General features: G+C 45.9%; 5 protein-coding genes across 5 annotated transcripts; 4 read left to right on the top strand and 1 right to left on the bottom strand.

Annotated features, from left to right (window-relative positions):
• Positions 1 to 1,017: 1,017 nt before the first annotated feature.
• On the top strand, positions 1,018 to 5,678 carry LOC101780948 (isocitrate dehydrogenase [NAD] catalytic subunit 5, mitochondrial). The gene is made up of 8 exons (XM_004967640.4): positions 1,018 to 1,163; positions 1,412 to 1,592; positions 3,726 to 4,046; positions 4,124 to 4,285; positions 4,392 to 4,466; positions 4,635 to 4,744; positions 4,823 to 4,895; positions 5,172 to 5,678. Exons 2-8 carry the CDS (start codon positions 1,428 to 1,430, stop codon positions 5,361 to 5,363), a joined length of 1,098 nt encoding a protein of 365 aa, XP_004967697.1. The 5' UTR covers positions 1,018 to 1,163; positions 1,412 to 1,427; the 3' UTR covers positions 5,364 to 5,678.
• Positions 5,679 to 9,109: 3,431 nt separating this feature from the next.
• LOC101780547 (mitochondrial import receptor subunit TOM40-1) lies at positions 9,110 to 14,343 on the bottom strand. The gene is made up of 11 exons (XM_004967639.4): positions 14,053 to 14,343; positions 13,860 to 13,941; positions 13,659 to 13,758; positions 13,462 to 13,557; positions 13,309 to 13,359; positions 12,487 to 12,552; positions 11,631 to 11,732; positions 10,671 to 10,739; positions 10,504 to 10,587; positions 10,191 to 10,286; positions 9,110 to 9,575 (listed from the first exon to the last, which is right to left on the bottom strand). Exons 1-11 carry the CDS (start codon positions 14,246 to 14,248, stop codon positions 9,519 to 9,521), a joined length of 999 nt encoding a protein of 332 aa, XP_004967696.1. The 5' UTR covers positions 14,249 to 14,343; the 3' UTR covers positions 9,110 to 9,518.
• A 2,862-nt stretch (positions 14,344 to 17,205) lies between these two features.
• LOC101780149 lies at positions 17,206 to 18,185 on the top strand. Its single transcript, XM_004967638.2, has one exon. It carries the CDS (start codon positions 17,269 to 17,271, stop codon positions 18,013 to 18,015), a length of 747 nt encoding a protein of 248 aa, XP_004967695.1. The 5' UTR covers positions 17,206 to 17,268; the 3' UTR covers positions 18,016 to 18,185.
• A 575-nt stretch (positions 18,186 to 18,760) lies between these two features.
• Positions 18,761 to 19,677, top strand: LOC101779746 (embryonic protein DC-8). The gene has a single exon (XM_004967637.3). It carries the CDS (start codon positions 18,854 to 18,856, stop codon positions 19,439 to 19,441), a length of 588 nt encoding a protein of 195 aa, XP_004967694.1. The 5' UTR covers positions 18,761 to 18,853; the 3' UTR covers positions 19,442 to 19,677.
• A 3,942-nt stretch (positions 19,678 to 23,619) lies between these two features.
• LOC101779356 (late embryogenesis abundant protein ECP63) lies at positions 23,620 to 24,960 on the top strand. Its single transcript, XM_014805263.2, is given in 4 exon segments — positions 23,620 to 24,362; positions 24,456 to 24,633; positions 24,636 to 24,677; positions 24,679 to 24,960. Coding segments are annotated over 4 exon segments (765 nt in total). The 5' UTR covers positions 23,620 to 23,892; the 3' UTR covers positions 24,754 to 24,960.
• The last annotated feature ends 1,437 nt before the right edge of the window (positions 24,961 to 26,397 follow it).

Raw genomic sequence — 26,397 nt, 5'->3', positions numbered from 1 at the left:
ATGATTCCATCCATTAATGAAAATAGTTTAGATGATATGGCACTATGGAAAATAGAAATTGTCCTATGAAACTTCCCCACAGTGCTTAGTACTACGATTGTTCATTCCTTATAGGCCCACTGCTAGTTATCTTATCCTTGTGGTACTCTTTCTTCTATCTTCTAAAACTCCTTCTAAAACTAAAGGATCAAAAGGAAACCTTCCCTTTGTATCGTTATCTAATCAAAAGTATTCATAGAAAAAAATAGTACAAAGTTGTAGAGGAAACCCATATGAATTGCTAGAACTGAAAACAAAAGGATAGACCGGAAGAGATGTTCGATTTGACTTGCAAAATATGCATATTCTAAGCGCATAGTGCCTGATTGGCTGCAAGTCACGTGAACCTACTAACGAATACATTCGCATGATTGGTTTCACCTGCTCCCTCCATTCCAAATTACAAGTCATTCAACTTCAAAGCATCTCAAGTTTGACCAAATTTATACAATAAAATATTAACATTTATCATTAGTTTTTTCATTAAATAATTTTTCATTATATATCTATTCGGTGCCATAAACTTTTGCGATCCTCTCTATAATTTTGGTCAAACATAAAATAATTTGACTCTTCAAAAAAGTTGGAATGACTTATAATTGCAACGGAGGGAGTATATGCTTATTTATTATGCCTAGAAAGATTTCACTTGAAACGAAATAACAAGATTCAAATATTTGAAATAACCAACTAATATTACAAACGAAGCTCTCCAAAGCCAAAACGACAGTGGACTTTGGAATACAATTTTTTGTTTTGCGGTCGATTAATAAGATTTTATAAAAATTGGGGTCCAACGCCAATTCTAAAACAATCTTCTCCTCCCCTCCTGGGAAAAAAAAAGAAACACAAAATCTTCTTTCCTGCTTGCGCAAGAAGGAAAGAAAAAAAAAAAGAAGAATCACCATCGACGGGCGTGGGCCTGCCCAACCCCAGCCGTCCGATCCATATCGACGGCCCGATAAATCGGAGGAAGCCCAGAAGAAGTCTCCTCTCCTCCCACCACCACCCTCTCCTCCGCATCCCCCTTTTAGCATTCTCTCCCCTCTCCACCCATCTCTCGCCGCCGCCGTCGACAGCCGCCGCCGTCGCCGCCGCGAACCCTCGCGAATCTTCGTTCTCCGGTACATTCCCCTCATCCGATCGCACCTCCTCCTGCTCCCTCCCTTCCTAGGATCGCCTCCCGTTCGATCGGGGGACGGGCGTCTCTTGGCGCGATCGAGTTTCGCGCGAATCTGGAGGGTTTCGCGCGATCGAATTCCGCAAGTGGGGACTGGCGGTCTCCCTGATCGGCTGTGTTTATAGGCACCAGATGAAGCGCGTGCGGTTCCGCGACAATTAGGGTTGACGCGCGTGCTGTTGGCTGTTGCAGGGTTGTGGGGGCACGCATGGCGCTCCGGAGGCTGCTGCAGGGGAGCGTCCTGCCGCGGGTGACCGGCCGTTCCTTCGCCCCGGCCGTGGCGCCGTTCTCCACGGAGGCTGGGGAGACCGTCCGCGCCACGCTCTTCCCTGGCGACGGCATCGGGCCTGAGATCGCCGAGTCGGTCAAGCAGGTACGGAATTTCGGTTCGCTTTGGAGAAGTTGTGCGCTGTATTTTTTACACCTAGTATACAATTAGGACTGCGTTCATGTAATGGGCAAGTTTGTTTGTTTGATGGAAAACTAATTCTAGTTTTGAAGCTATAGGGATATATTGTCCACGCCAGGAAGGATAGTGTACTGGTTATTTAATTGCCTTCTTGTGGAATTATTTGTGGTTGACTCTTTTTTCTGGCGTCTTAACTACCGAGTTTAGGCTAGAGAACTGTGAAAATGTTTTTTCTATCATTAATTGAACTTGAAGCGGTAATATATGTTACAATTAAGCCCATGGTTAAACCAAGTAACTTAAGAAAAACAAGATCAATTAATTTCTAGGTTTGCCGTGGTTGAAAGATAATATGTGTTGAAGGAATATCGTGGCTACACCTTACATGTACACTAACATGTTATTGAAGAGATTGAGTCTGTTACAGTTTGAAATGACCTAACATTGCGATAGATAAATAATCCTGGATTGCACAATATTGTAGAAGTAATTAAGTTGCAAGCTCTATCGTGTTTGCTACTGCTATGTCAGATTAGTTTATATAAGGGTTCCTTTATAGTTTATAGAGATTGATCAAGCATTAGCATATAATAGTTTGGGTAATGACATGGAGACACTATTATTGACAGCAGGAGTTTTGAATATTTCTAACTGGAGAACTTGGCGCAGGCTGTGTTCTTCAGGGGAATGTTATTTATGTTACTTGTGTATAATTTAACTGTTTGAATCCTCTCGAATTGGAATAGTCGTGATATGCCGAAAAAGCCATACAAAGTTAAAAAAACTTCTTTTTTCAAAAAAATCAGCAATAATATCTTCATCTGACATCAGGTGGTACCATTGCTATCTCAACTGAAAAATAAAGCCATAATTGAAAATATAATTTCCTACCAAACGTCAAAATACAGAGTTAGAGGATACACTACAGTATAAATTTAATATTTATATTTTCACTTCCGATGCTTTTCACATGCCTAAGTTTTCTTTGCCATTTCCGTTATGATAACCTCTGTCGCGTATAGCTCATCTCTTGCCTTTTACATCACATCAATTTGTGTGGGTTTTAAACTAATGGGTTAAACAGGCTTAGAAGTTGAAACACAAGGGCATAGTTCAGGACGACTCCACTTTGTTGTATTGAGCTCCATTTAGTCCTAGCGACTTTCTGTCTCTTTTCTTTCATTCATTTTCCTATCCTAAACCATATTTTGTTGTGAATGCACTGTGCCAGATGTGGCATGCTGCTTTATTGTGCCCAGGGACACAACTTATCTCTTTAGCTACTCTTATTGCATTAACCTAGCTTAGAGTTTTCTTATATCTCAATCTGTTTGTCTGCAAAGATATACAGCTCCTGTTGCCCTTATATGACTACTGTGGGGGTTTCTTCCTACGTTTAGTATTTTTTATGGACGTAGTCTGAATAAATGCTTAAATTGATTTTGAATGCTGCCACTCCTTTTTTTTCACTGCTAAGGGCACCGCTGGATTCTCGGGAATGTTTGCAGTCTTTGATGTCCTAATGAGGACACAAGATTACGATGCATTTGGAAGTTTAACTTCTATCTTATTAATATTGGAATGGGATTAAGAGAGCTTTTCTTGCTACAAGTTTGAGGAACTATTGTCGGATGTTTCCTGATAATTGGTAGCTAGGATTTTGAGATTAAACTCCTTAGTCTTATATGGTGACACCTTTACAGCTGCATCTTTTTTTTAATGGTCGAACAATGTTACTATCTTGCTTGTATGAAGTGATATTCATTAGATTGCCACCTTCCAACAGCAAATTGTTCTTCCTAGTTCGCATCTCTTTTAATTTTTTGTGGGATGAATCTTACGGCGTGTACATTCAGACAGAACTATTCTGATCTTTGATTATATATAGTCTGATCATGAACTTTCAATGCTTGAAAACTCGAAGCTGAGTACTTCAATTGTGAAACCGTGGCTTTCAACTGAAATATACAATGGTGCTGATTGTGCTAATGTTGTTAATTAGTAAATGAATTTGATTGATACATGACATATCTGAGAAAGTATCTTTGTTTATATAATGTCTTGATTTAATATTTTCGTTTTTTTTTGCTATTCCAGGTATTCAATGTTGCAGGTGTACCAATAGAATGGGAAGAACATTATGTTGGTACAGAAGTTGATCCCAGAACAGAGAGTTTCTTGACATGGGAAAGCCTGGAGTCGGTGCGTAAAAACAAAGTTGGTTTGAAAGGACCTATGGCTACACCTATTGGAAAGGGCCATCGATCTTTGAATCTTACATTAAGGAAAGAACTTGGGCTTTACGCCAATGTCAGACCTTGCAACAGCCTCCCAGGCTACAAGACCAGATATGATGATGTTAACCTTGTGACAATTCGTGAAAATACTGAAGGAGAGTATAGTGGTCTTGAGCATCAGGTAGGCTTTCTTAAATACACGTTGCTTCTATTATTCTGAGCTGGACTCTTTTTCATTGTGCGCTGATTTTTCTCCAGGTTGTGAGAGGTGTTGTTGAAAGTTTGAAAATCATTACCCGCCAAGCTAGTTTGAGAGTGGCAGAGTATGCTTTCCATTATGCCAAGGCCAATGGCCGGGAAAGGGTCTCTGCGATCCACAAAGCCAATATTATGAGGAAGACGGATGGCCTTTTCCTGAAGGTTTGTGACCTACTGTTGTTCCTTCTTTTTAACCATGGAGGCATGGGCTACATTTCTTCTTTTTTCTTGAGAGGTTATGTTTTGTTCACTTTGGTTTTGCTTGTAGTGTTGCCGTGAAGTGGCAGAGAAGTACCCTGAAATTCAATATGAGGAGGTCATCATCGACAATTGCTGTATGACGGTATGTTCTATGAGTCGATTGTATCCATTGTTTTGTTGATTGTTGGGGCGCTCGTGATATTGGCAGCCTGCCTGAATCATCAGGCTTGTGCTGTTTGGAATCAATTATCTTTCTTATTGTTCTAGCAGCGCAATGACTCAACTGATTATGAACTGCATCTGCTTGCAGCTTGTGAAGAATCCTGGTCTTTTTGATGTATTAGTGATGCCGAATCTTTATGGTGACATTATTAGTGATCTATGTGCTGGTTTGATTGGAGGCTTGGGCCTAACACCCAGGTAGACTAGCTTCTATCAAGTTCAGTCAATTTGAGCATTGATATGGCGAAGGCTTACATCTGTTTGTTTGTTTCCCAGTTGCAATATTGGTGAAGGTGGCATTTGTCTGGCAGAAGCTGTTCATGGTTCTGCTCCTGATATTGCTGGCAAGGTGAGTTGGTCTTTAAACAATATCCCCTTTTTACCATAATTTATTGTGTTTGCCTCTGGCTTCTTTTGTGTTAGGGAATCAGTAGCGTCACTTCTTGATTCATGATTCTGTGTAATGTTTCGATGCAGTTCATTACTTTACTATACTAGTTACTATACTTGTTTAGATATACACCTTAATGCTTCCTCTAGACCTGAAAGTTGTCTGGCATGTTCCTCCTGTTAACGTCTCAATGTAGTATTTAACCGTACTGGATGGTTTGTTCATTCTTTCCAGAACCTTGCGAACCCGACTGCTCTTATGCTGAGTGCTGTCATGATGTTGCGCCACTTGCAATTCAATGACAAAGCGGACCGGATCCACAAGGCCATCCTCCAGACCATCGCAGATGGGAAGTACAGAACTGCTGATCTTGGTGGAAAGGCATCTACATCAGAATTCACCAACGCAGTCTGCGATTACATCTGAGAATCAGATGTGGTTCTTTCCTTCTGATTGTTTTCGTCTGCCAAATTTTTTTGTCGCATATTGAGAGGAGCTTTAGTTTTAAGAGGTTAACTGGCAGCACCTCGAACTTCCTTGGGCGTTTAACACGGTTTCAGACCGTCAAATAATTTTGTCACATTTCTTGCAGTTCGGAAATTCTTTTAAAAATGCAATCAGTCAAAGAATTGCATGTAATAATCACGAAAGCATTGTAGCAGTAGATAGAATTTATTTCACTGACGTTCCTCCAAAGACCGGATCAACTGTTGGATTCTACGTTTTTTCTCAGTCACGCTATACCCCTATTTGTCTATATGATAGTGTGATAATGCAAACAAATGAAATGAGGCAGATGTGTGCATTGCCAAGCCTTATTGAAATACTAGGAAAAGTGGCGCGCCCGCTGTGGCTGTACGCGTTGATCTCAGGCGGCGGGCGGGGGGACGCATGCATAGGCCTGGTGATTGAGTCGTTTGTTTATAGTTTGGCTAGCTGCTATTATTATGTTAGTGAGTGCGTCTGAATAAAGAAAACAAACCGCACATGAGCATCAATCTGCATTATAGCGTTCAGCTTGTTAAGGCCACATGCTGGATTTTTAGGCTCTACTTCAAAAGGAGGAGGATCGGGACACTATTCCAGGGGCTTGTCGAGCTTTGGAGTTGACAGTCATAGAGATTTTTGCGAAGAATGGGTGGCAGTTTAGTACTACACTTTGCCTCTAATCTGTTGATTCTGTTTAAATTCGCTTAAAGCAAGTGTGTTTCTTTGTAATAATAGCCGTTTCATAGAGGCCGGAATAATACTTATTCCTTTATCTAAAAAAAATAGCGTTCAGCTTGGAAGTTGTCGGCGTACTGGTTCCAGAAGACAACTACGGCTGTCTTTGCATTGTATTGGTTTGGCAAACAATCTTACAAAATGAGAAATTGAAAATAAATAATTACAAAGGAATAATTTTTTTATACCTTCTAGTCAGTTACATTTCCTCTGGAAAAAAAAGTAGACATTACACAGTGCTCTGGTGTGTGCCCTGGTATTCTGGTTGACGTTGATACGAGAACATCCTGTGAAGACCCCAAAGGCCTCTGCATGAAAGAACAATTCAGTAAATACAAAAGAGAAGATACTGAAGGTTAGTTTTGGTAAACCAAAACCTGTCATACATTTGCATTTCGTTCTTTCATAATGTATGTAATACAGTAAAAATGCAAGCTGTTTTATCAGAAATGTCTGCACAGTACCATGTTTGTCTGCTACTACTGTTTTCATTTTGTTTAAATCCAATAGGCAATGCAATGACATTGTTGTTCAAGTATGTGGGCAATCATGCCTGCTTTGCCATTACCAATTGCATAAAAATGGCTTCAGTAGAAAACACGTAAGACATAACTTAGCAGCCACATGCCATTAGGCAGATACCTTTTTCCAGCCAAACGATCAAAAGCTACTTTTACGAAGAGAAGCCTGGGCAATCATATTTCTGTATCTATATGCAGGAACACACGCATGCACACACACAAAGCAAGTATTTTCAATTACATAGTATATATGTTCACAAGTTTTGATATATGAAGAGGCAGCTATTTCAAAACCATGAATGGCATGGAACAATCTGCATGTGTTGAGGCGCAGGGCAGGCATATGTCCATCATGTGTCCTCTAAAAATTATATAAGTCAGAGCAATATGGAAATACACGTCTGTAACCCAATTCTACTGTAGGTATGAAAGGTGATACTAAAAGTAAATGTATCAGCACTTTGCATCTTTGGGCTACAAACTAATTGGCAAAGCTAGTGTTCCATTTGTTAAGAAAAATATCCCTATTGCTCTACTGTTGGAAGCACACGTCTGAATCCAATTTTAATTCTACCAGAGGTATGAAAGCTGAAAATACTGAAGGTGACATGTATTACATCTTCAGACTGCAAATAAGTTGCCAAATCTAATCATCTATATAGTTTCAGTTGGTAACCAAAGTATCCCTACTGCTCTAGTGCTATCACCACAGAAGTAAAATCAGGAGGGAAACCAAATGTTTTCCTAGATCCAATTGTAGAAAACAAAATCTAAAACATAATGTGCCCCATCAAATCTCTTAGTATAATGATTCCCATATCATACAGATTTGCAAAAAAAAAAAAGAATATTACCATCAAAGGCTACAGATGAGCAAGAAGAGAACTGAACTTCATAAATTCCAGTAGCACAATATGTAGTGCCTGGATGGAGTCATGGAGATAGGTACTATTGAGGAACTAATCCCAAGTATGTTTGCAAATGATATAGATTCACTGAAATAAAGGTCTGGGCACAGGTGCATGTCCAAGATATACGGAACTCCGACTATCAATGTAACACAAGAAGACATAGTTTAACAAATATCAGAATGGAGGGGAGGTCGGCAAAATCAACCTTCATTCTTATCTCTTCTAGTATGTGGCAATTGTACTTATCTGTGCTCCGTATTTATCTGCTACATCAGTGCTTTCTTATCCTCACACCATTTCTTCGGTATACATTTTCCATCACCATACATTACCTTTTGCTTGTTTCCTAGAGTCACACTTTTCTTTGTAGCTGTTATACACCCTTTCATCTTGACCTGAATCAAATTGGGTTATAACATGATGTAATTATCTGCAGCAGTTTACATTCAGTAGCAGGCAGTAGAACCATACAGTAAGAATCCTAGTGTCAGATATGAATCAAAAGTCCTCTTGATTAGTATAGCTTCCAGTGTAACAAAATAGTTGTTCTAGCTTTGTCAGCTGTGAGCAATAGTAGGAAGCGCTTGCATACCCCTCTGATCCCAAGTTCTAAATAGCGCATGGCAAAGAAAGCAAGCAGGAGTAGATCCATACTTATCAATTTTACTTAAAAGCTATCCTTGCAAAACCTATCTGTCCTACTGTACTAGATTACTCACCACCTTAGGTGACCACGAACCAACAAAATCAGAGCAGCAGTATACATCTTAGAGAATCAGAACAACCGAGAGGGTACAATGTCTATTTTGATCATGTAGTTAGAGATCAATCAATCATGCGGTTGAGCTATCAGAGATTCAGAGCACCTGCATCACATCTTCGGTCCAACATTACGACACGATAAAACAAATGCAGGTAATGCGGTGGTTAAGAGAATGCTGACAGGGAACAGAGTGATACGAGCGATAGAAAGGCCATGGGCTGATACGTAGAAGAGAAAGAGGAGACATCACCTGACGATGGATAGCACGCAGGATCCACGGTGCTAAAGACGCAGATGAGAAGGCGACGATTGCGAAGAGGAGGAGGTCGATTTCTTCCGCTGGCAAGGACGACGCTCACGCTTAACTCGGCAAGTGGGGCCCGGTTTGTGCTGCCTGCGTAGGCTTGACGCTACGCACCGAGGGCGAACACGCGCCGGACTCACACGCAGTAATAGGCAGAAACGGGGATTTACAGCGATATAACTCAGACTATGCATGAATCAACATTGTCGTGTCGAAGGATTTACAGCTGCAACAATAGCTGTTTTCGACAGGATTTCAGTTGCACTGCGCTGATGACATGCACATTTTTTCCCCCCTCCCTGGTTGTCTACATGGACCGAGGGTGGCCTCGCCGATGAGGAATGCCAGCTTGGCTTATGATTTTGTCAGCTTGGCGGACTACATTTTCTGCATTTGACCGTAACTTGTTCCCGAAGCCGGCCATGTCTTTATTTCGTATATCTCGTGCGAAATATAAAGGTGCAAATATATATAATAAAGGGTCCATACCTCCATGGTGTCAATCCATGGACTAAGACCTTGCATCAAGGAAATGAAGTTCGAAATCACTGTCCTAGGATCTAAGCATTCAACAGCGAGAATCCTAACGCCATAAAAGCAGTCTACTCAGGTAGGAGTGACATCTATTCAGGCTTCCCCTGTTCTAGTTTAACACAGGCGCATAGTTACATCAATCTACTCAAGAGCCCAGTGAAATCAAAACTTCGAAAGGTGCCTCTGTCCATGGCCATCCGGCCATAGCCGCTAAACGAAGAGCTGGAGACAAATAAATGCAACAAAACTAGAATCGTCTTAATCCCTGTCGACGAATGCCAACAACTATAATTGTACATGTGTCCTCGATGAACTGCTCGAGTCTTACTCTCCGACAGCCATACCGAACCCAAACTTGTAGTCTTTCTTCCAATGGTCAATCTGCAAGAGATTGTAGGATAAAATCAGCCACTATTTTTTAAGTTGTCCTTTCAATATGGAACTGAATGCTGATATATGTTAAAATTAGGAGAACAAGCAGTATTGCTAGGAACTTGTATCCAGAAATTATCGAAGTTTAGAGATCCAACTTAAAAAACATAATAAGCTGACCATCTATTGGAGCAGTTGCCTGCCAGTACAGGAGAACCCTTCATTCAGGGAACCACATCATTTCTACTGGATACAACTAAAGGCCATCAGGTGCCCAGGGTTGAGGTACAAGAAAACCTTTTCCTTTGGGTATAGTTCTACTCTGTTTTGAACCATGGGTGCTGGGTGCATCTATATTTCATCTCAAGTTTCTACCACTTCCAGTTAATTAATTCAGGTTTATTCCCCACTCATGCTAAGGGAAATGCTTTTGAGTACAACTCAAGTACAAACATGCATCTAGACCATCTGATGCATTTGAACTCTCCATCCAAGTGATTTCAACTTTTGGATGAGCTGTACTCGAGTTGTACCAATGTATGTACATATGCTAATATATTAATTGAGTCACAGCAGTCAAACAGTAACATATACTAAATAGTAGAGTGAGGTCCTCAGGCTTACCTCAGCAGACAATTGAAAAGTAACGCCTGGAGTCAATCGTTCCTCCAGAAGAGCAGAAATCACACCATTGGTATCCAGCTTCCCCCTCAATCGACACTGCAAGTTGATTTCATGTGATGTCAACTAACTTTCTAAGCAAAGAAAAAGGAAAGGAAAGAAAAGAAAAGAAAGACAAAAAGAATGCAAAACCTGTGCTAAGTGGTGAAGCTTTTAACTCTCACAAAAAAAAGGATATGCTCAAGCATTTCTGTAACTTTTATGTGCCAATATCACTTTGAAGCATGGAACAGAGGTGTCAAGAAAACAAGGTTACCTGTCTCAGTATATAATCGTAACCAAAAGTTGCTGTTACATCCTTTGACATTTGATTGTACATGAAATCAGATGCAAGGGAAACCTGTACAAAGAAGCTATGGAATGAAGCTGCTCACAAAGAAAAAAAAGGTCAAGCAGTAAAAAATGATATGAACGAACTCTAACCTTTTCAGATACTTTCTGAACATAACTAAGAGCAACCATTCCAGTGGTTGCAATTTGCCCAGTTGCGACCTGCACATATATGTGATAAAGCTTCATCAGTGCAGATCAAAATATTTATTCCCCAACTTAATGTATATCAAACCATCCAACTGTCTTGTGCCAATAGTGTGTGTTCTACCAAGATGAGTTCTGACACTCTTGTTACATTTAATGAATGAGGTAGATCAATTTTTCCAAGTCATAAAATGATGCTAAACACAACCAAATAACCTGATACCATTGATCAATTACAAGAATATACAAGCTTAAGACCTTCTGAAAAAAAACTATGGTGCAGCGTCCATGCACATTTTTAGCTTCAACTAAGTGCAGTACTAGAATTTCCTAGAAGAGCATTTTTTTTTCAAAAAAAAAAGTATGAGAAAATCCGATTGATATATGATTAGTAGATTACAAAATCAAACATGTATTACTTGATTGCTACCAGGAGTTTACAGGAGAGGTGGGGAAATCACATGAATTGGAATATTCAAGCCAATCCAAAACCCTAAAGTGATGCTACTATGAAACTACTAAGAAAACATTTATGCATGTGCTCGGAAAAGGTTTATAGTTGGGCTTTACTTTTTTTTAAGATGAATTCCTTTAAAGAACTAGTTTATTTTCTCGTACTCTCAGGGATTCAGGCCTAAAACAAAAGTAATAGCAAATTCATTACTAAAGGTAGAATCTATACTTTCCAAAATTCTAGCAACTTGAATATCAATGTTGTCAGTAACTTCTAAGTATGGAATAAATTGAGCAGATTCAAACTTGAGCATCCTTCTTCGAATAGTGAAATAGCCCTGAAAAATAGTAGCTATTGCTCCTAAATGTAGACTGGTCAATTCTACGATGCAATCTGATAGTGGATGACATCATGGATATGCGTAGTTTAAAGTTGTACACAAAGAAACTTACCCATTTCTTTGTGTCATAGCGAGCAACAACACCAACTCCAGATTTCCTCTGCTGACCAAGCCAAAAGGCTTCAGTTCCCAAGGAAAGGTTCTTTGTGACACTCTGAAATGCATAAGAAATAAACAATGATTCAATATCGTGTCTTAATCATGAAAAGATAAAACAAGCATGTTAGCTACTCTATAAGAAATTAACTTCTTTGTATTCGACAGATTCCATGAAATTTCCTTCTATCTCGATTAAACCCAGACTCATGAGACTATGAGCGAAATAGGCGGTACATCATGACCTTAAGCAGGTATAGATCTGCCATCCCTTCTACCCTCCAGTTCAAACAACAGAATCAAAGGAAAAGCATAACACTGTTGACTGATTCAGCCATGTCGTCTGGGGTGCTAGATTAGTGCTTAATGCACTGAGAAGGTTATTCAGGAGTTATATTGCTTTGAAACACAAGTGGTTTCTTGTAACACGAATAACAACTTTTTCAAAGTATGAAAGGGGAGTGAAATCTCTGTTTCGCATTCCACTCGTCCCGTGCAAAGGAACAGCAAATTGACCAAATTTGTAGTAGTATGCCAACTCACAAGTAGGAGTTAGAAAAGCATTACTAAATAGTAATGTTTCATTCAACAGTAACTACAGCAAATGTATTACTTGGAAACTTTCATGTTATTTATAACTTTATAAAAATGCTGCGACATAGACAATGTTAAAACATAAATATGTTTAAAATATTTAACGAGGGAGGTGGATAATAGTGCAATACCTGTTTATCATCAAATAGGCGGCACAAATATAACTAAGCACAATATATTGCTAGAAGGGTTTTATGAGAAAACATAGAAGTATGTACTTGGATGTAGTTTGCTCCATAGAAGGCATTGTTCCCAATTTGAATCTGAGTTCTAAAATCTTTGCCCTGTAATCAAGGGTAGAAAAGCAATCAAGTTACTAATTAAAACACATTTTCAGGCAGAGAAAGCAAAGAATTAAAAGATACGCCAGATTGGAAGGTGAAACCATAATATTTGAAAATTCTAAAAAGAAAAATAGTAAGTAATAAAAAAAGTATCGCTCATCGCGAAATGCACCAGCCTAAAAACATAACTACAAACTTGAGAGGGGAGGGGGCTATCTCTACTCTTTTTTTTGTCAAACTTATACTGAAAACAAATAAAAATTGAAAACCTACCTGCTGAGGATCATACTCAGGTTAAAAAGATACTAGAGGCAAGTTATGTGATAAAAGGGATTGTGAAAACTTCCCAATCATGATTCATGGAACACTACACGCAATTAGGATACAGCCGATACATCGATGTCATCAAGTGGTTGCCTAAGATGACTCATTAGCATTCACTAATGTCAACACAACTCAAGCCATATACTTATCTAATTCAAAGAGAGAATGAGCAGACCTTCTAAGATGTAAAAGAAAAAATGTCAGAGCAAAACATGTTTAATGATCTCTATCATTGCCATACACAATGTCCACAAGCAGTGCAGCAGCAATAGTACTAACTTATTTACCTCATAAGACAAACGAATCAGATACCATACATATTTAATTGTTAAACAAACAAAATGCAATATACAACTGCTATGATAGCCCATCAAACCAAATGGCCATATCTTGCGCGCCAACAGAGATCTATCTGTACAAAGAGAGACTGACCTTATAATCAAAATTAAACATGCCCTGGGAGTAATGGGGCTCACTTGTCAACTGCAAGAGCAATAAATCGGTCAACAAAAGAACTTCAAGATGGTATCAAGTAAATTGATCCCATATGATCATCAGTTTTACTGGCGGTTTGAAACAAATTACCTGAGCATTTATCTTTACAGCGAGGTTGTCCGTTATGTCATATTTGACACGAATGTTCTCCCTCCCTTCATGCGAGACCCTCCCCATGAGCATCATCTACCAAGAAACCCCATTAAAAACATGAATGAGACCCTGTAGAGAACATGAAGCTAAACTAGACATGCTCAACAGCGTGCTTAAAGGGAAAGGAGAACAACCCTAGGATTGATGAAGTTGGCACCAAACTCATAGTTGGAGGTGGGGATCTTGATCACCTCGTTCCCCTGTGCCGGGACATCAATGGATCCCATGGCCACACTGGTTCAAACAAACGGACAGCCAAGCAATTATGACAACATCGCCAAACAGCTAGTGGTTCACAGGACAGAAAAAATAGGGAGAGGCACCGAGTCGAGCACCTGTGGCTCAATGCGAAGTACGGGCTGATCATCTTGGTGAAATCGAATCGCATGCCCTCGAAGAGGTCCGGCTTCAGCGCCACTGCAACACACGCGACGAAGATCACATCGTTATACGCCATCCAGCTGCGGCGGCTATCGAAAGCACAGATCAAACGAGGGCGGTGGAAAGGGGACGGCGTCAGGGACTTACTGAAGGCCTCGCGCTGGATCTCCTCGTAGGGGACGGGGCACGGGAGGTTGAGGTAGTCCACCTTCGGCTCGGCCACCTCCTCCTCATGGGGCTTCGGCGGCGCGGCGGCTTCGGCGGCCGCGAAGGGAGGTGGGGGCCCGTAGGAGTCAGGAGGCGGGGGAGGAGGGGGCGCGGCGTGGCTGACGGAGGAGCCCATGGCGGCGGCGGCGCGTGTGGTTGATCTGGGGGTGGCGGCGGCGTGGGGGTCTGAGTAGGTTGTGTGTGATTTCGCTGCGCCGGCGGCGGGGTCAAATCGTCGGGGGTTTTAGCAGGGTTTTCTGCTGCTGCGCTGCGCGGACGGCCGCCTCGGCACGCGGCTGACGCTGCGGGCGGTTGGATTTGCCTCGTGATTCGTGTGGACCTCCATTCGTCTTGTGCTTCGAGCATGTCACATCGTGCCGTTCGCGTACAAAATCTCGGAAAAACAGCGTGATTGCTGTCAGGATATTTCAATTTCACAAGCTTGTACAGTGGGAAAATTCTTATATCTGCTATTGAAATCGCGAGAAAGCATATTTACATACTCGTATAAAACATTAATTTGGTTAATTTGTCTAGAGATTTTGACTTTTGTTCCCAACATACTTATGTAAAGGAAAAAACAAGTATTGCAAAAGTGTGACATTCATCCCTCAATATTTCATTTGGTGCAAATCAACCCCTTAACTAACTAAACCGGTGCATTTATCATCCCACCTTAGTTTAACAATGGTTTAGTGTCATGTAACATAAGTTTAAACCATGCAATTACTTTACCAGTCAATGCTTAGCCACATCTAATGTTGAGTCAATCGATATATATAATAGTTCGATGTGAATCGGTTCCGTTAATTTTTCCAATAAAGTTTTCATGGGATAGTCAAGCTACATGATTTACCAATTTTTTGTGAGCTTTATATCTTCGACTAAATATTACATTGCTAAGTAGGGATTAGTCAGATGATTACATGGCATAAATCATCATTAGATAGCACTAAATCATTGTTAAACTAAGGTGGGGATAACAAATGTACCGGTTTAGTTAGTTAAAGGGTTGATTTGTATCAATGGAACATGAGGGATGAATGCTACACTTTTGCAATACTTGAGGAACGAAAAATACAATTTTCCCCTTATGTAAATACTTTTGGGAATTTCCCACCAATTATCATCTCACCACTAAGAGTGTAAAATGAAAATTGTTAGGTTCTCTTATCTGGATGCAAACTTTTTCCATTCAACTTATGTTAGAGCCTTAGAGGTGAAAATGAAAACTACCATGATTTTGTAGAATAGCAATACAAATTGTTCAAATAATTGTTGTTCATATATGTTATCTATCAACTACATCGTTTTGTATTGCATCTTCTCCTACTTCCAGTAATAAATATTGACCTTTCTTTAAGAAAAATATATACAAAATTTTGAAACGAATCAGGCAGGAGAGCTGCCAATTATATTAAAAGAAAGATGAAACCCACACTAGGAAAATAAGAAAAGAAAAACATCAAACAACACTGGCCAATTGGATTGGGACATCAGCACGCGCCGCACAACACCATCGCACCATTCAACTCAATGCCAAGCAGCCTCGAGCTCCCCGCAGCCGCCGTCATCGCGTCAACCGTCAATGGCGCCGGAGGGTCCAAGATCCAGATCTAGAAAAAAAAAAAGAGGAGAGAGGGAGGCAGGAAAGGAAAAATGAGGGTGCATGTCTATGTCCTGGAACTCGAAGGTAAAAGTGAGGATACAAGGATTGCCAGAATAGTTTAATACCCTACGTCCTATTTGGGGTGTTGTATATTACGCCCTGCGCTTGGGTGTTGTTTGGTATTGAGGATTTAATCCTCTGTTGCGGTTTTGTGAGGTCTTCGTCACTGTTGGTCTGATTTGCTGATCTAGGTACCCCTACCCTCCTTTGCATACTTCATGGGGTGGGATTACTAGTCGGTTACAAGGAGGAGTACTAGTAGGATTACAAAGGAATCCTAGTAGGAGTCCGTCTTCTTCCTTCCTTGCGGGTACTGGGGATCTATCCCGGGGAGGGGGGCAGCGCCACTGTCGGCCGGCGGCAGCGGCGGCTGGTGTCGAGGCTGTTGGCGGTGACGGTGGTCGCCGCAGGAGCACGGATGCTTTGCCTCACGTTTTCTTTAATAGCATTATAATATATACAAATTGACTTCTTGTCTTTATTTGAACAAACCACATGCCAACATCTTTATTTGAACAAACCACATGCCAACAATTAAGGCTGCGTCTGGATAAGATGTTTTTTTCTTAGTTTTCGAAAAACACTATGATTTTGTAAAATACTCTGATTTTGAAAAAGCTAGGGTGTTTGGTTGCAACAATTCTCACAATATTTCAAACAAGAAGAAAACAATGGTAGCATTGGTGTAGTAATTATTTTGGAGTTTAGTAACTCCATGTGTTTTGTCTAAACTCAATTTTTTGTCTAAACTCAAAAGTAGTATTTAGAACTATAACTTCTTGGTATCATATCTTTTCAAGAAAAACTAGGCATCCAAAACAGGTCCAGCCCCATGTATCTTCCCGCACACTTCGGCTTTCGGCCTCAATGACATAGCGTCAAAATCCAGCTCCCGGAAGCACAACGTGCAGGAGCTTTCTCCAAAGCAACTTTTATATACATCTACTTCTAGCTTTTAGCTTGAGTCCTTGAGATCTCAAAATCCAGAATTGGAGGTTGGCCAAACATACTATTATCGAAAAATTACAAGTATGCCAGTATTTCCTTCCTTGTCTAGGCGTGCTGTGGGTCCCTATGTTCATGCTGATTAAGTCTCCAAAAGAAGTTCAGCAATGTTCTCTGAAAATTCATCTATAAACGACCTAACCAATTTATTCAGTGTACACATAATGCAATCTGTTTGTTCTGCTCTGCGCATTATGCCAACATCACACTCGTAACGTTCCATCACGAGGTTGCAATTTCGAAACCTCCCCAACCAACAAAATGCCACAATCTCAGATCCTCAGTACGGTAGCTCAACCAACCACGAAGCCTATCTACTCAGCAGAAACTCCACACCAACCTAGCCAGCTCACTAGCCAGCAGCTCGGCTCTCGTATAAAAACCACTTGTTGCCCAGCTCATCTTCCTCGTGCCTGCAGTTGCAGAACGCCCGGGGTGATCACCTCATATACCAAAGAAAGGAAGGCGTGCCAGTGCCACCGATGGCATCCGGTGTCGTCGTCCGCAACGATGACGAGTCCGCGTCGCTCTTGGACGACGATGGGTCTCCGGTGCTCTTGGCCGGCGTGTCTACTCCGCCTCCTCCTCCGAAGCTTCACGGGAAGGCGACGAGGACGCCGAGGCACGCCGTCATGAGGCTCATATGCTCGCCCTTCGCCGCCGTCCTCCGGATGACGACGTGCGCGGATACTGACGCCATCAGCCCAAGCGTCGAGCAGCCGAGCAAGAAGACGGCGGCCGGGGCCGTGGTGGAGCGCCGGGAGGCGAGGAGGAGGCCAAGCCTCGAGCAGCTCATCAGGATGGAGACAGCGCCGCTGCCGCTGCCGCCGCCGTCACGTCCGGGCCGCAGGAGGAAACCAGATACGACGTCCGAGGTCTCCATTCGCACCACCGCGAAGGAGAAGCACGCGCAGGAGCTGTTCTCCCCACCTAAAAGCCTGGTGGTCTCCGTCTCCGACGATGAGCGGCGCGCCGCGGCTGTGCCTGCCGTCAAGTCCGACGCCGACGACCGGCGGACAAACGCGAAGAGGCTGGTGGTCGTGTTCGAGTCTCTTCGGGCGTGCTCGAGGGCTCCGGGGATTGGCCTGGGGATGCCGACGAAGGGCCTGAGCAGGAAGGTTGCGGGCGCAGGCTGTGCCCCCGGCAAGGCGGAGCTGTTCTATTGCCGACCCATCCCGATGGGGCGGAGGTGCCGGGTGCAGCACCTCGAGGAATCTCCTTACAAGTGATTTGTCACGTCTCACACAGCTCGGTATCAAGGGAGGTTGGACTCTGAGCCTCGGCGATGTGAGGCCGATGACGTGTAATTTTTTTCCCTACTATTCTATTTATGTAAACTTGGTTGTATATGTTACCCTATCTTTAAGTGTTTATACAACGTACATGTGTTTAAATTTTAGGTCCTCCTTGGCACGGCTTATTTCGGCTCGGCTTATTTCGGCTTTGACTTCATCTATTTCACGCAAATCAAGACACTGTAGCATGAAGCCGTTTTGTAAGCCGGGACTAAAATGACCTAGAAGTCGGGTGAAGCCAATTTTTTTTAGCTTCACCGGCTTTGGCTTCACCGTTGAAGCCGTTTTGGGATGAGCTGTGTCAAAGGAGACCTTAAGAGCACCTAACATTTGAGCCGGCTACACAAAGGCGTTGTTCATGAATTAGTGACACACAAGAACAAGTTGAGGTGAGGAGGATGCTGCTGGATGCGCCTACAACCAAAGTTCTTTGGAGCACTCAAGCAAAAAAAAAAGGATAGCGCAATAATTGCCTCGAATTTTTGTACTGACTCCGTTGCGCATGGGACAGCAGCACTGCCCAAGTTCCCTTACTTATCCTGGAGCGGCACATGCAGCATGCGTGCGTGTCCTCCGGCTTCACACGCGTCGTGCAGGGGCGACGCCGGCGGCAGCCGCCCCCCGCCGCGTCACCCTCTCTCGGGAGACCTCTCGCCACCCTTTTTATCTCCCACCTCGCGCCGCCGTGCTCCTCCACTTCGCACCAGCTTACCAGCAAAGCAAACAAAAACCCACTCGAACGACGATCAGTTCTGAAAGCCAGCTCGGCACCATGGCGTCGATGCAGAAGAGCCACCAGGAGCGCGCCCAGTCCGCGGCGCAGAAGGCCGCCGCCGAGCTCCACGCCGCGAGGCGGGACCAGGTCCGCGACGAGGCGCCCGCCAGCCCCCGCGCCGGCGGCGGCGGCGGCATCCTGAGCAGCGTGCAGGACAGCGCGCGCTCCGTCATGGGCGCCGTCCAGGACACCTTCTCCAGCGGCGACGGCGGCCGGGGCAGCGGTACCAATACCGGCACCACCCGCGACAGCGCCGCCGGAGACACGATGGCCACCGCGGGGGACTACGCAGAGGAAGGCAAGGCCAAGGCGAGGGGCGTGGCGGACGCGGCCATGGGTAAGGCCGCCGAGACGAAGGACGCGGCGGCGGACAGGGCGAGGGGCGCCATGGACGCGGCGGCGGACAGGGCCGAGGGCGCCAAGGAGTACGCGGCGGACAAGACGAAGCTGCGCGGCGAGGAGTCGGAGGAGGACGTGATGATGCGGGTGAAGGCGGCGGACCAGATGACGGGTCAGGCGTTCAACGACGTCGGCATGATGGGGGAGGAGGGCACCGGCATGCCACGGCGGCGGCGCTCTGGGTGATAGCCTGAGAAATACTCGGAACAGGCGAGGGGGGCCGCCGGAGATGACCTGGCCGGCGGTGCGTGCTTCTCGTGTATCCAACTACGCTACGAAAATAAGGAGACGATGTCGCGTCTCGATCTCTTCTGTTCCATGAAGTTTATACAGCTTATTAACTTGCAACAAGAATTACTTCGATCTTTTATCTCTATACTCACGTGTATGTACAATAACCAAATAAATTTTGATGAGGATTCTATTTTCTCCGTGCCCGTGGGGATTCTAACATTCAAAATCGGGCTCCGTAATCGGCCACCGCTGCGCCTGCGAAACAGTTTCATAGTAGGTCGCCAAAGCACTTGCACCAACTAGTTAGTAGCTTAGTATGCGATGGTAATCTTTGGGCATCTTGCACAAGCTGTTGACAAATTACTTGTCAAATTTGTTACCAACGTCGCAACTAAGTTTTCCGATGCTACATCACGCGTCATAAATTTTGTTTAAGCTCACGCATATCTCCAAAGAAGAAGAACTTGACTTGTACTCCAAAGTAGAAGAACTTGACTTGTAGTGTTTTCGGTGTATATTTAGGCTGTCCTTGAGTGTAGTATTATCCGGTCCGTTCCTAAATTTGTCTTGAGGTAATATCGGTCCCGGTTACTAAATTTGTTTAAGGTATTATTTTAGGTATTATTGGTATTATGATGAGTGCATATTTAATAAAGTGAATTTGTCTCAAGGTATTATCGGTTACTAAATTTGTTCTAAATTTGTTTCAAGGTATTATTTTAGATATTATTGGTATTATCTGGTCTCTAAACTCACAAAGTGCATATTTAATAAAGTGTATATTTAAGCTGTACTCGGGTTTCACTTGCGTCCTAAAACTCTCGAAATACAATTTTTAAATCTTAAAACTGGTCATCTTCCGCTGATGACAATGCTTCGCGTTCACAACCACCGTACGCTAGTGTCGGGATGGCAAAATTCCCGGTGGGGACGGGGCTCCGCGGGGATTGCCCCCTCGGGGTCGGGGACGGGGCATATTTTGCCCCCGCGAGGTCCTCCAGTCGGGGCCCCAATACTGTAGCGGCAGGGACGGGGGGAGTTTCGGCCCCGTGGGCCTTCACGGGCACCAGAAATAACAGGCGACAAAACGAAGGCCCACCAATATTCAGCCCATCAGCGCACGTAAAATAACCCTAGGTTTCTCTCATCGGCTCCCCAAGACCCAGGTCGCAGCCAGTCAGCCACTAGCAGCCTTCTCGCGCCGCCGTTCTTCTCGCGTCGTCTTCCTCGCCAGGAGCTTCACGCCTTCGCTCCCTCAGCCGGTCGGACCCCTCAACCTCTTCGCTGGAGCGCCCGTCGCCGACTCGCCGTCCTCTCGCCGCTGCCTTTCGTCGTCGTCCTCGGCAGCTCCCGAGCTGTTGCCCTCCTCACGCTGCTGCATCCCGCCATCGTCGGGGCGCCCGCCGCTGCCGTCGTCCTCAGCTCCTCGCCGCGCCGCTGCTCTCACCTCAACACCCCCACGGCCCCCCGATCGGGGGCGGGGATCCGCCGGGGCCGGGGCCGGGACCGAGTTTTTCCCCGAAATGCGTTTCGGGGCCGGGGCGGGGGACGGCACTCGGGGACCGGGGCGGGGACGGGGAGCGTCACCCCGGCCTCGCCCCGCCCCGTCCCGTTGCCATCATCACGCACGTGTTGCTTGTCGATTGAAATGCACTTTAAGAATTTAATAATCTAAGAGCAACTCCAAAAGGGTGCTAATCTTTACCCCAATACCTTCTTCTTTAGGAAAAAAAAGAAAAAAAAGAACTCCCACAATCCACCTAAAATTCCACCAAAAGATTGGCGACACGAAAAAACACCCCTCCCCCGCATATTTTCGCGTCGCGAGCGCTTCCCCAATCCGTCCTCGACCTCTTTCCCGTGCCTACTTTTTCCCGAGCGCGCGCACCAGGCGCCGGCCGCCGCATAGGGGCTGCCCGTCAGCGCCCGCCGGTCGCCCCGTGCCGCCCCCCATGGCCGCCACCCCATGGGGCACGGCGTCAACTGTGCCTGCACCGCGCGACGAGCACGACTACTTTCGTGCAGCGCAGCTCGGGGACCTCGACGCCCTCGCCGCGCTCTACGACCGCCTCTCCGCGCTCCACATCACCGCCGCCAATGGGCGCATCGAGGTCGCTCCTCTTCTCCACGCCATGGTGAATCGGCACAAGCAGGTATTGGATCCCATCAAACTGATACCTTTTTTGTTTGCAAGTTGCAAAGATCTCTCTGCTAGCTTTGGGAGGGGCTGCGGCGGCGGCGGGGTGTGCGGTGCCGGCGGGGGTGGCAGCGCCGGCGGGGCAAGCGGGGGGCGAGGGGGGACGGTGGCAGGGCGAGGGGTGGCGGCGGCAGGGCGAGCGGCACGTGTAGTTCCGGCCGTTCTTGCTGCCGCCGGCCTTGCGGCCGAACCCGACAGCGCAGTCGGCGAGGCGCTGCCGGTTGTCATCCCGGCTCGGGTTGCAGCGCCAGCAGTCGTCCACCGGGTTGCAGGTGCTGCAGTCGCCGTCAAGCATCCGTCGGTGTTGTGATGTCACTGGGTTGCCGGTGCCGCAGTCGCCATCAAGCATCCGTCGGTATTGTGATGTATTCACGCTTCTGTAAAAGAACAATGAAGATTAAACTCACTGACGGTAAGACGATGGTATAATTTAGTCTCAGAAATTAATACAGTTTAGCTACCTGACTAAGGTCCCGTTTAGTTACTTTTGCTTATTTTTAGCACCCGTCACATCGAATGTTTAGATACTAATTAGGAGTATTAAACGTAGACTATTTACAAAACCCATTATATAAGTGGAGGCTAAACGACGAGACGAATCTATTAAGCCTAATTAGTTCATGATTTGACAATGTGTTGATTGGCTAATGATGGATTAATTAGTCTTAATAGATTCGTCTCGCCGTTTAGCCTCCATATGTGTAATGAGTTTTGTAAATAGTCTATGTTTAATACTCCTAATTAGTATCTAAACATTCGATGCGACATGTGCTAAAAATAAGCAAAGGGAACCAAACGGGGCCTAAATCTTGCACGACCTGTTGCCCACCTGTGGTTGAGGAGTGGATTGGCAATGGAGAAGAGATGGAAAGGGGAAGAAAGGATGCAGTAAAGCAGAAGAAGATGAGAAAGGCCATTCTTGTTGATGACAAGACGAACTTGACATGAACAGCAATTTAGCAGTATAGTAGCTGTTGATCTCGATCTAAATAGACAATAATACCCTGGCCGTTGGGTAGGTGACTTGGGTAAACCCAACTGTTGTATCTGACAATTGTGCTTGCGATACTGCTTGTCCGCCTGAAGGCTGTTGCTCTTTCAGCTTGTGCTGATCCATTGGCTGAAGAGATGCAGTGGCCTTCCCTAGGTACGAAAGCAGCTTCGCAAGGGGGCTGCTGATTTTGACGGAGGAAAAATTAACAACGTGGAGACCTGGTCACGGTGGTGGAGGGAAAAAACGGACTGCCCGACGTGATGACGTGTTCTGATTTGAAATATTGGGAGACTAACTTTTTAGCATTCTGCTGTGGCCTGATATGTTTTTAGAGGGAAAATGTTTTAGCATAGCCCCTAATACCTCGTTTTGGGAAGAAGTTTTTAGAATACTCTTGGAGTTGCTCTAAGGACTCGTACGATACTTGAGGATGGGATCTGAAAATGAATTTTGAGAACTGAACTTGAAAATGAATTTTGAGAACTGAACTTGAAAATGAATTTTGAGAACTTAGAAACTCGGATGGCATTTTAAGATAAATTCATGGATCTTAAAACTGTAATTTAAAATGCAATTTAAAAGTGCAATTTGAAAGTTTAGGATCTAAGATGATATCATGATAAATTAAGAGATCGATCGTGTATTTTACTTCAATTATAACGTGGTATTATGCAAGAACATTCAATCTGACCATTTAGCACGTATATGAACATCCCCGTGGTGCCATTCGATGGCCAGGCCCATGGAACTGCTATGGCACCTGACCCACGGCCCATATTATCCTTTGGTGCTATATGTCCCGCTTGCGACTAAATTTTGTCCTTCTGACCAGGTGGACTGCCTACACCAATATTGATCACTGAAGTTAGAGTCGAAGGATACAATTTTTCTTCTACAAGATACGTCGGCATGTCGCATAGGCATAGCTGCATAGGCAAACGCTGTGATTCATTCCTTATCCGTTGTCTGTCTCCCTAGGATCCCATATCGAGCTCCGTGCCTGCGTGCGCGGGCACGTGTCGGAGAGCCTCACACGCGGCGCCCAGCGCGACGCCCGCCGCCGCGTCATCCTCTGAGATTGGCATCGTTATTGTCCGCCTGACCGCCTCGCGCAGTCGCGCCACGGCGCTCCTCCCACCCAGCAGCGACCAGAAAGCTCGCGCGACACCGGCCGATAGCTAGCTGGGATCAGAAGACATTGTTTGGTGCGCCATGGCGTCCATGCAGAGGAGCCGCGAGGAGCACGCGCGGTCCGCGGCGCAGAAGGCGGCCGACGAGCTCGCCGCGTCGAGGCGGGAGCGGGAGCGGGAACAGGTCCACGAGGCGGCGCCCGTCAGCCCCCGCGGCGGCGGCGGCGGCATCCTGAGCAGCGTGCAGGAGAGCGCGCGGTCCGTCATGGGCGCCGTCCGCAGCACCTTCTCCGGCGGCGGCGCCGGGCACGATGACAGCAGTGCTACCGCCGACGCGGCGGCGGGCAAGGCGGCGGCGGCGATGGAGAGCGCCAAGGAGTACGCGGCGGACAAGAAGGAGGGTATGCGGCGGGCGCTCGCCGGCGACGCCGTGGGGAAGAAGGGCGAGACGGACGAGTCGGCGTGGCAGCAGGGGCAGGACGTGCGGCGGCGCGCGGCGGAGAAGGCCAAGGAGGAGGAGGCGCGCACGCACGAGCCGTCCGAGGCGGAGAAGTACTCAAACTCTATGCTGGGTTGCGCTTAAGCACGCTGGAGCCGCTCGTGACCGCCGTCGTGCTGGATGCTTGTTGTGTTGTGCTTTTGCAGGGGCCGGGCGGCGACGGAGAACATCTACGGGAAGGCGAGGGGCGCGATGGGCGCGTTCGGGGAGAAGATGGTGATGCCGACGGACGTGGTGGAGCGGAAGCGGGCCGAGGCCGCCGGCGGCGGCGGCGGCAGGGAGGCGGCGGCGCCGACTGCGGGGACCGGGGGCGACGATGAGTCCGAGCCTCCGAAGAGGACGTGATGCTGCGGGTGAAGGCGGCGGACCCATATGTCGGGGCAGGCGCTCAACGACGTCGGCGCCATGGGCGAAGAGGGCACCGGCATGCCACGGCGGCGCTAGGCCGGCCGCTAGCTTGTTCTTGGAGCAGAAGTGCAGGGCGGCCCGGGTGTGGTGTTTTGAACTTCTCCACGTACCAAAATCTTGTGTGCGAGGCGAGGTAGTACACTAGTACTTCGAACAATAATATACGAGCGAGTCGCCTCTGTTTATATAGCATCATACAGAACACAAGCTTGTGATCGTACACAACACATGGTTTTCCATTTCCGTGAACCGTGATCCCTGTAGTGACATGTTTATACATGGTTGAGATAAAAATCGGACCTGGTTTTCACTAGCCAAACTCGGCCACACAACAAACCTGGACGGGTGGAAACTCCCAGGATTGGGAAAAGCCCGCGGATCGAGCCAGCATCCCGTGGATCGGGCTGGGTCTAAAATGCTCACCTCTAAAACCAGAGGTCGAGCAGAGGAGCCACCGTGGGCCCGGTGGCACACAGGGGCCCACGCGGCAGTGAGCATGTGGGCCTGGGCCCGGTGGCACATAGGGGCCCACGTGACAGTGATCCGCAGAGGAGTCTGGTTCCGGGTCGAGCACAGGAAAGATAAAATGAAAACACTAATTTATTATGTTTCTTTGATGAAGTTAGCAGTACATCAGCACACGACCTTATACATAAAATTGAGAAAACTGCATACTGATGACTATCAATCTGTACACTTGACCGTTACTTATCATATGTCCGGATAAAAAAAAGTTGTTGGTCACCTGCGTCGAGCATTGAGATGCTGTTACAGCAAGGGTCTGAGAAATAGATACCAGTCTATGTACGAAGCCAACGTGTAATTTGTGAAGATGACCTGCAGGAAAAAGTAAATTTGTTTTCCAATATCGAGGCATTTCTAAGCAAGCACAAAAACCAATATGTAGTTGATGCTCCAAGTAACAATAAAGGTTCTAGGTCATTACTAATCCCTTGCCATGTGCCAAATATATTTGCTACGATGCGAGGTTGTAACCGCATGAACAATTGCTCAAACCATACGAGCCAGTTGAGTGTTTCAGGGTTGAGTGGGTTGGAACAGGTTCGACCTAGTTGAATCTGCGTTTGGTTAGGAGGGCACGTGGGTTGGAATGGCTCCAATATATAGAGAATATTCTACGTAGATGCGGGTTGAATCGGTTTCTCCAAAATGAGCGGACCATCTCGACCTAGATGGACGCCGTCGCTCTCCGTCTCGCTCTTACAGTGTGCGAGAGCTCCCACTCTCTGACCTCCGTCAAGCACCGTGAGCACACACGGGGAGGAGCAAGACGGGGCGTCGCGGTGACAGGGCTGGACGGAAGCGGCGTGGTGTGGCTGAGCCAACGGATTTGCACATCGTCGGTGGGGCCGTGTGTGTGGATGGGGGTAGCGCGGTGCGTTGAAGGGTCGTGCGGGGTGGCTGAGGCTGCGGAGAGGGGCCACGCCGGCCGGCTTTGAGGGGCTGCGCCGCCGCAGCTGAGAGGCGGGGTGAGGAGGCACCGGTGGCGGGGGTGCTGCAGGGGACTTCGGGGGTGTAGGATTAGGGCATAGGGGCACTGGCAGGAGGAAGAAGATAAGATGTTGGAAAAAAATAGAGGAAGAAGATAAGATGTTGGAAAAAAAATAGAGGATAAGCAGATGAAGATGAGCCCCACAACTGAGAGGTGGAACTTGTTGG

Source organism: Setaria italica, chromosome V (genome assembly GCF_000263155.2).
Source record: "Setaria italica strain Yugu1 chromosome V, Setaria_italica_v2.0, whole genome shotgun sequence".
Taxonomy (NCBI): Eukaryota; Viridiplantae; Streptophyta; class Magnoliopsida; order Poales; family Poaceae; genus Setaria; species Setaria italica.
Note: the sequence above shows the minus strand (reverse complement) of the source record. Positions and strands in the feature narration are given on the sequence as shown.

Bases quoted from the DNA above. Each gene is read 5' to 3' on its own strand.
- LOC101779746 (XM_004967637.3), top strand. From the start codon at position 18,854: ATGGCGTCGATGCAGAAGAGCCACCAGGAGCGCGCCCAGTCCGCGGCG.
- LOC101780547 (XM_004967639.4), bottom strand. From the start codon at position 14,248: ATGGGCTCCTCCGTCAGCCACGCCGCGCCCCCTCCTCCCCCGCCTCCT. The intron at 12,553-13,308 runs GTCAGTCTCTCT...CCTTGATTACAG, and splicing joins TGTTTAATTTTGATTATAAG to GGCAAAGATTTTAGAACTCA. The intron at 11,733-12,486 runs GTACATACTTCT...TATGCATTTCAG, and splicing joins ATGGAGCAAACTACATCCAA to AGTGTCACAAAGAACCTTTC.
- LOC101780149 (XM_004967638.2), top strand. From the start codon at position 17,269: ATGGCATCCGGTGTCGTCGTCCGCAACGATGACGAGTCCGCGTCGCTC.
- LOC101780948 (XM_004967640.4), top strand. From the start codon at position 1,428: ATGGCGCTCCGGAGGCTGCTGCAGGGGAGCGTCCTGCCGCGGGTGACC. The intron at 4,467-4,634 runs GTATGTTCTATG...ATCTGCTTGCAG, and splicing joins TCGACAATTGCTGTATGACG to CTTGTGAAGAATCCTGGTCT. The intron at 4,896-5,171 runs GTGAGTTGGTCT...CATTCTTTCCAG, and splicing joins CTCCTGATATTGCTGGCAAG to AACCTTGCGAACCCGACTGC.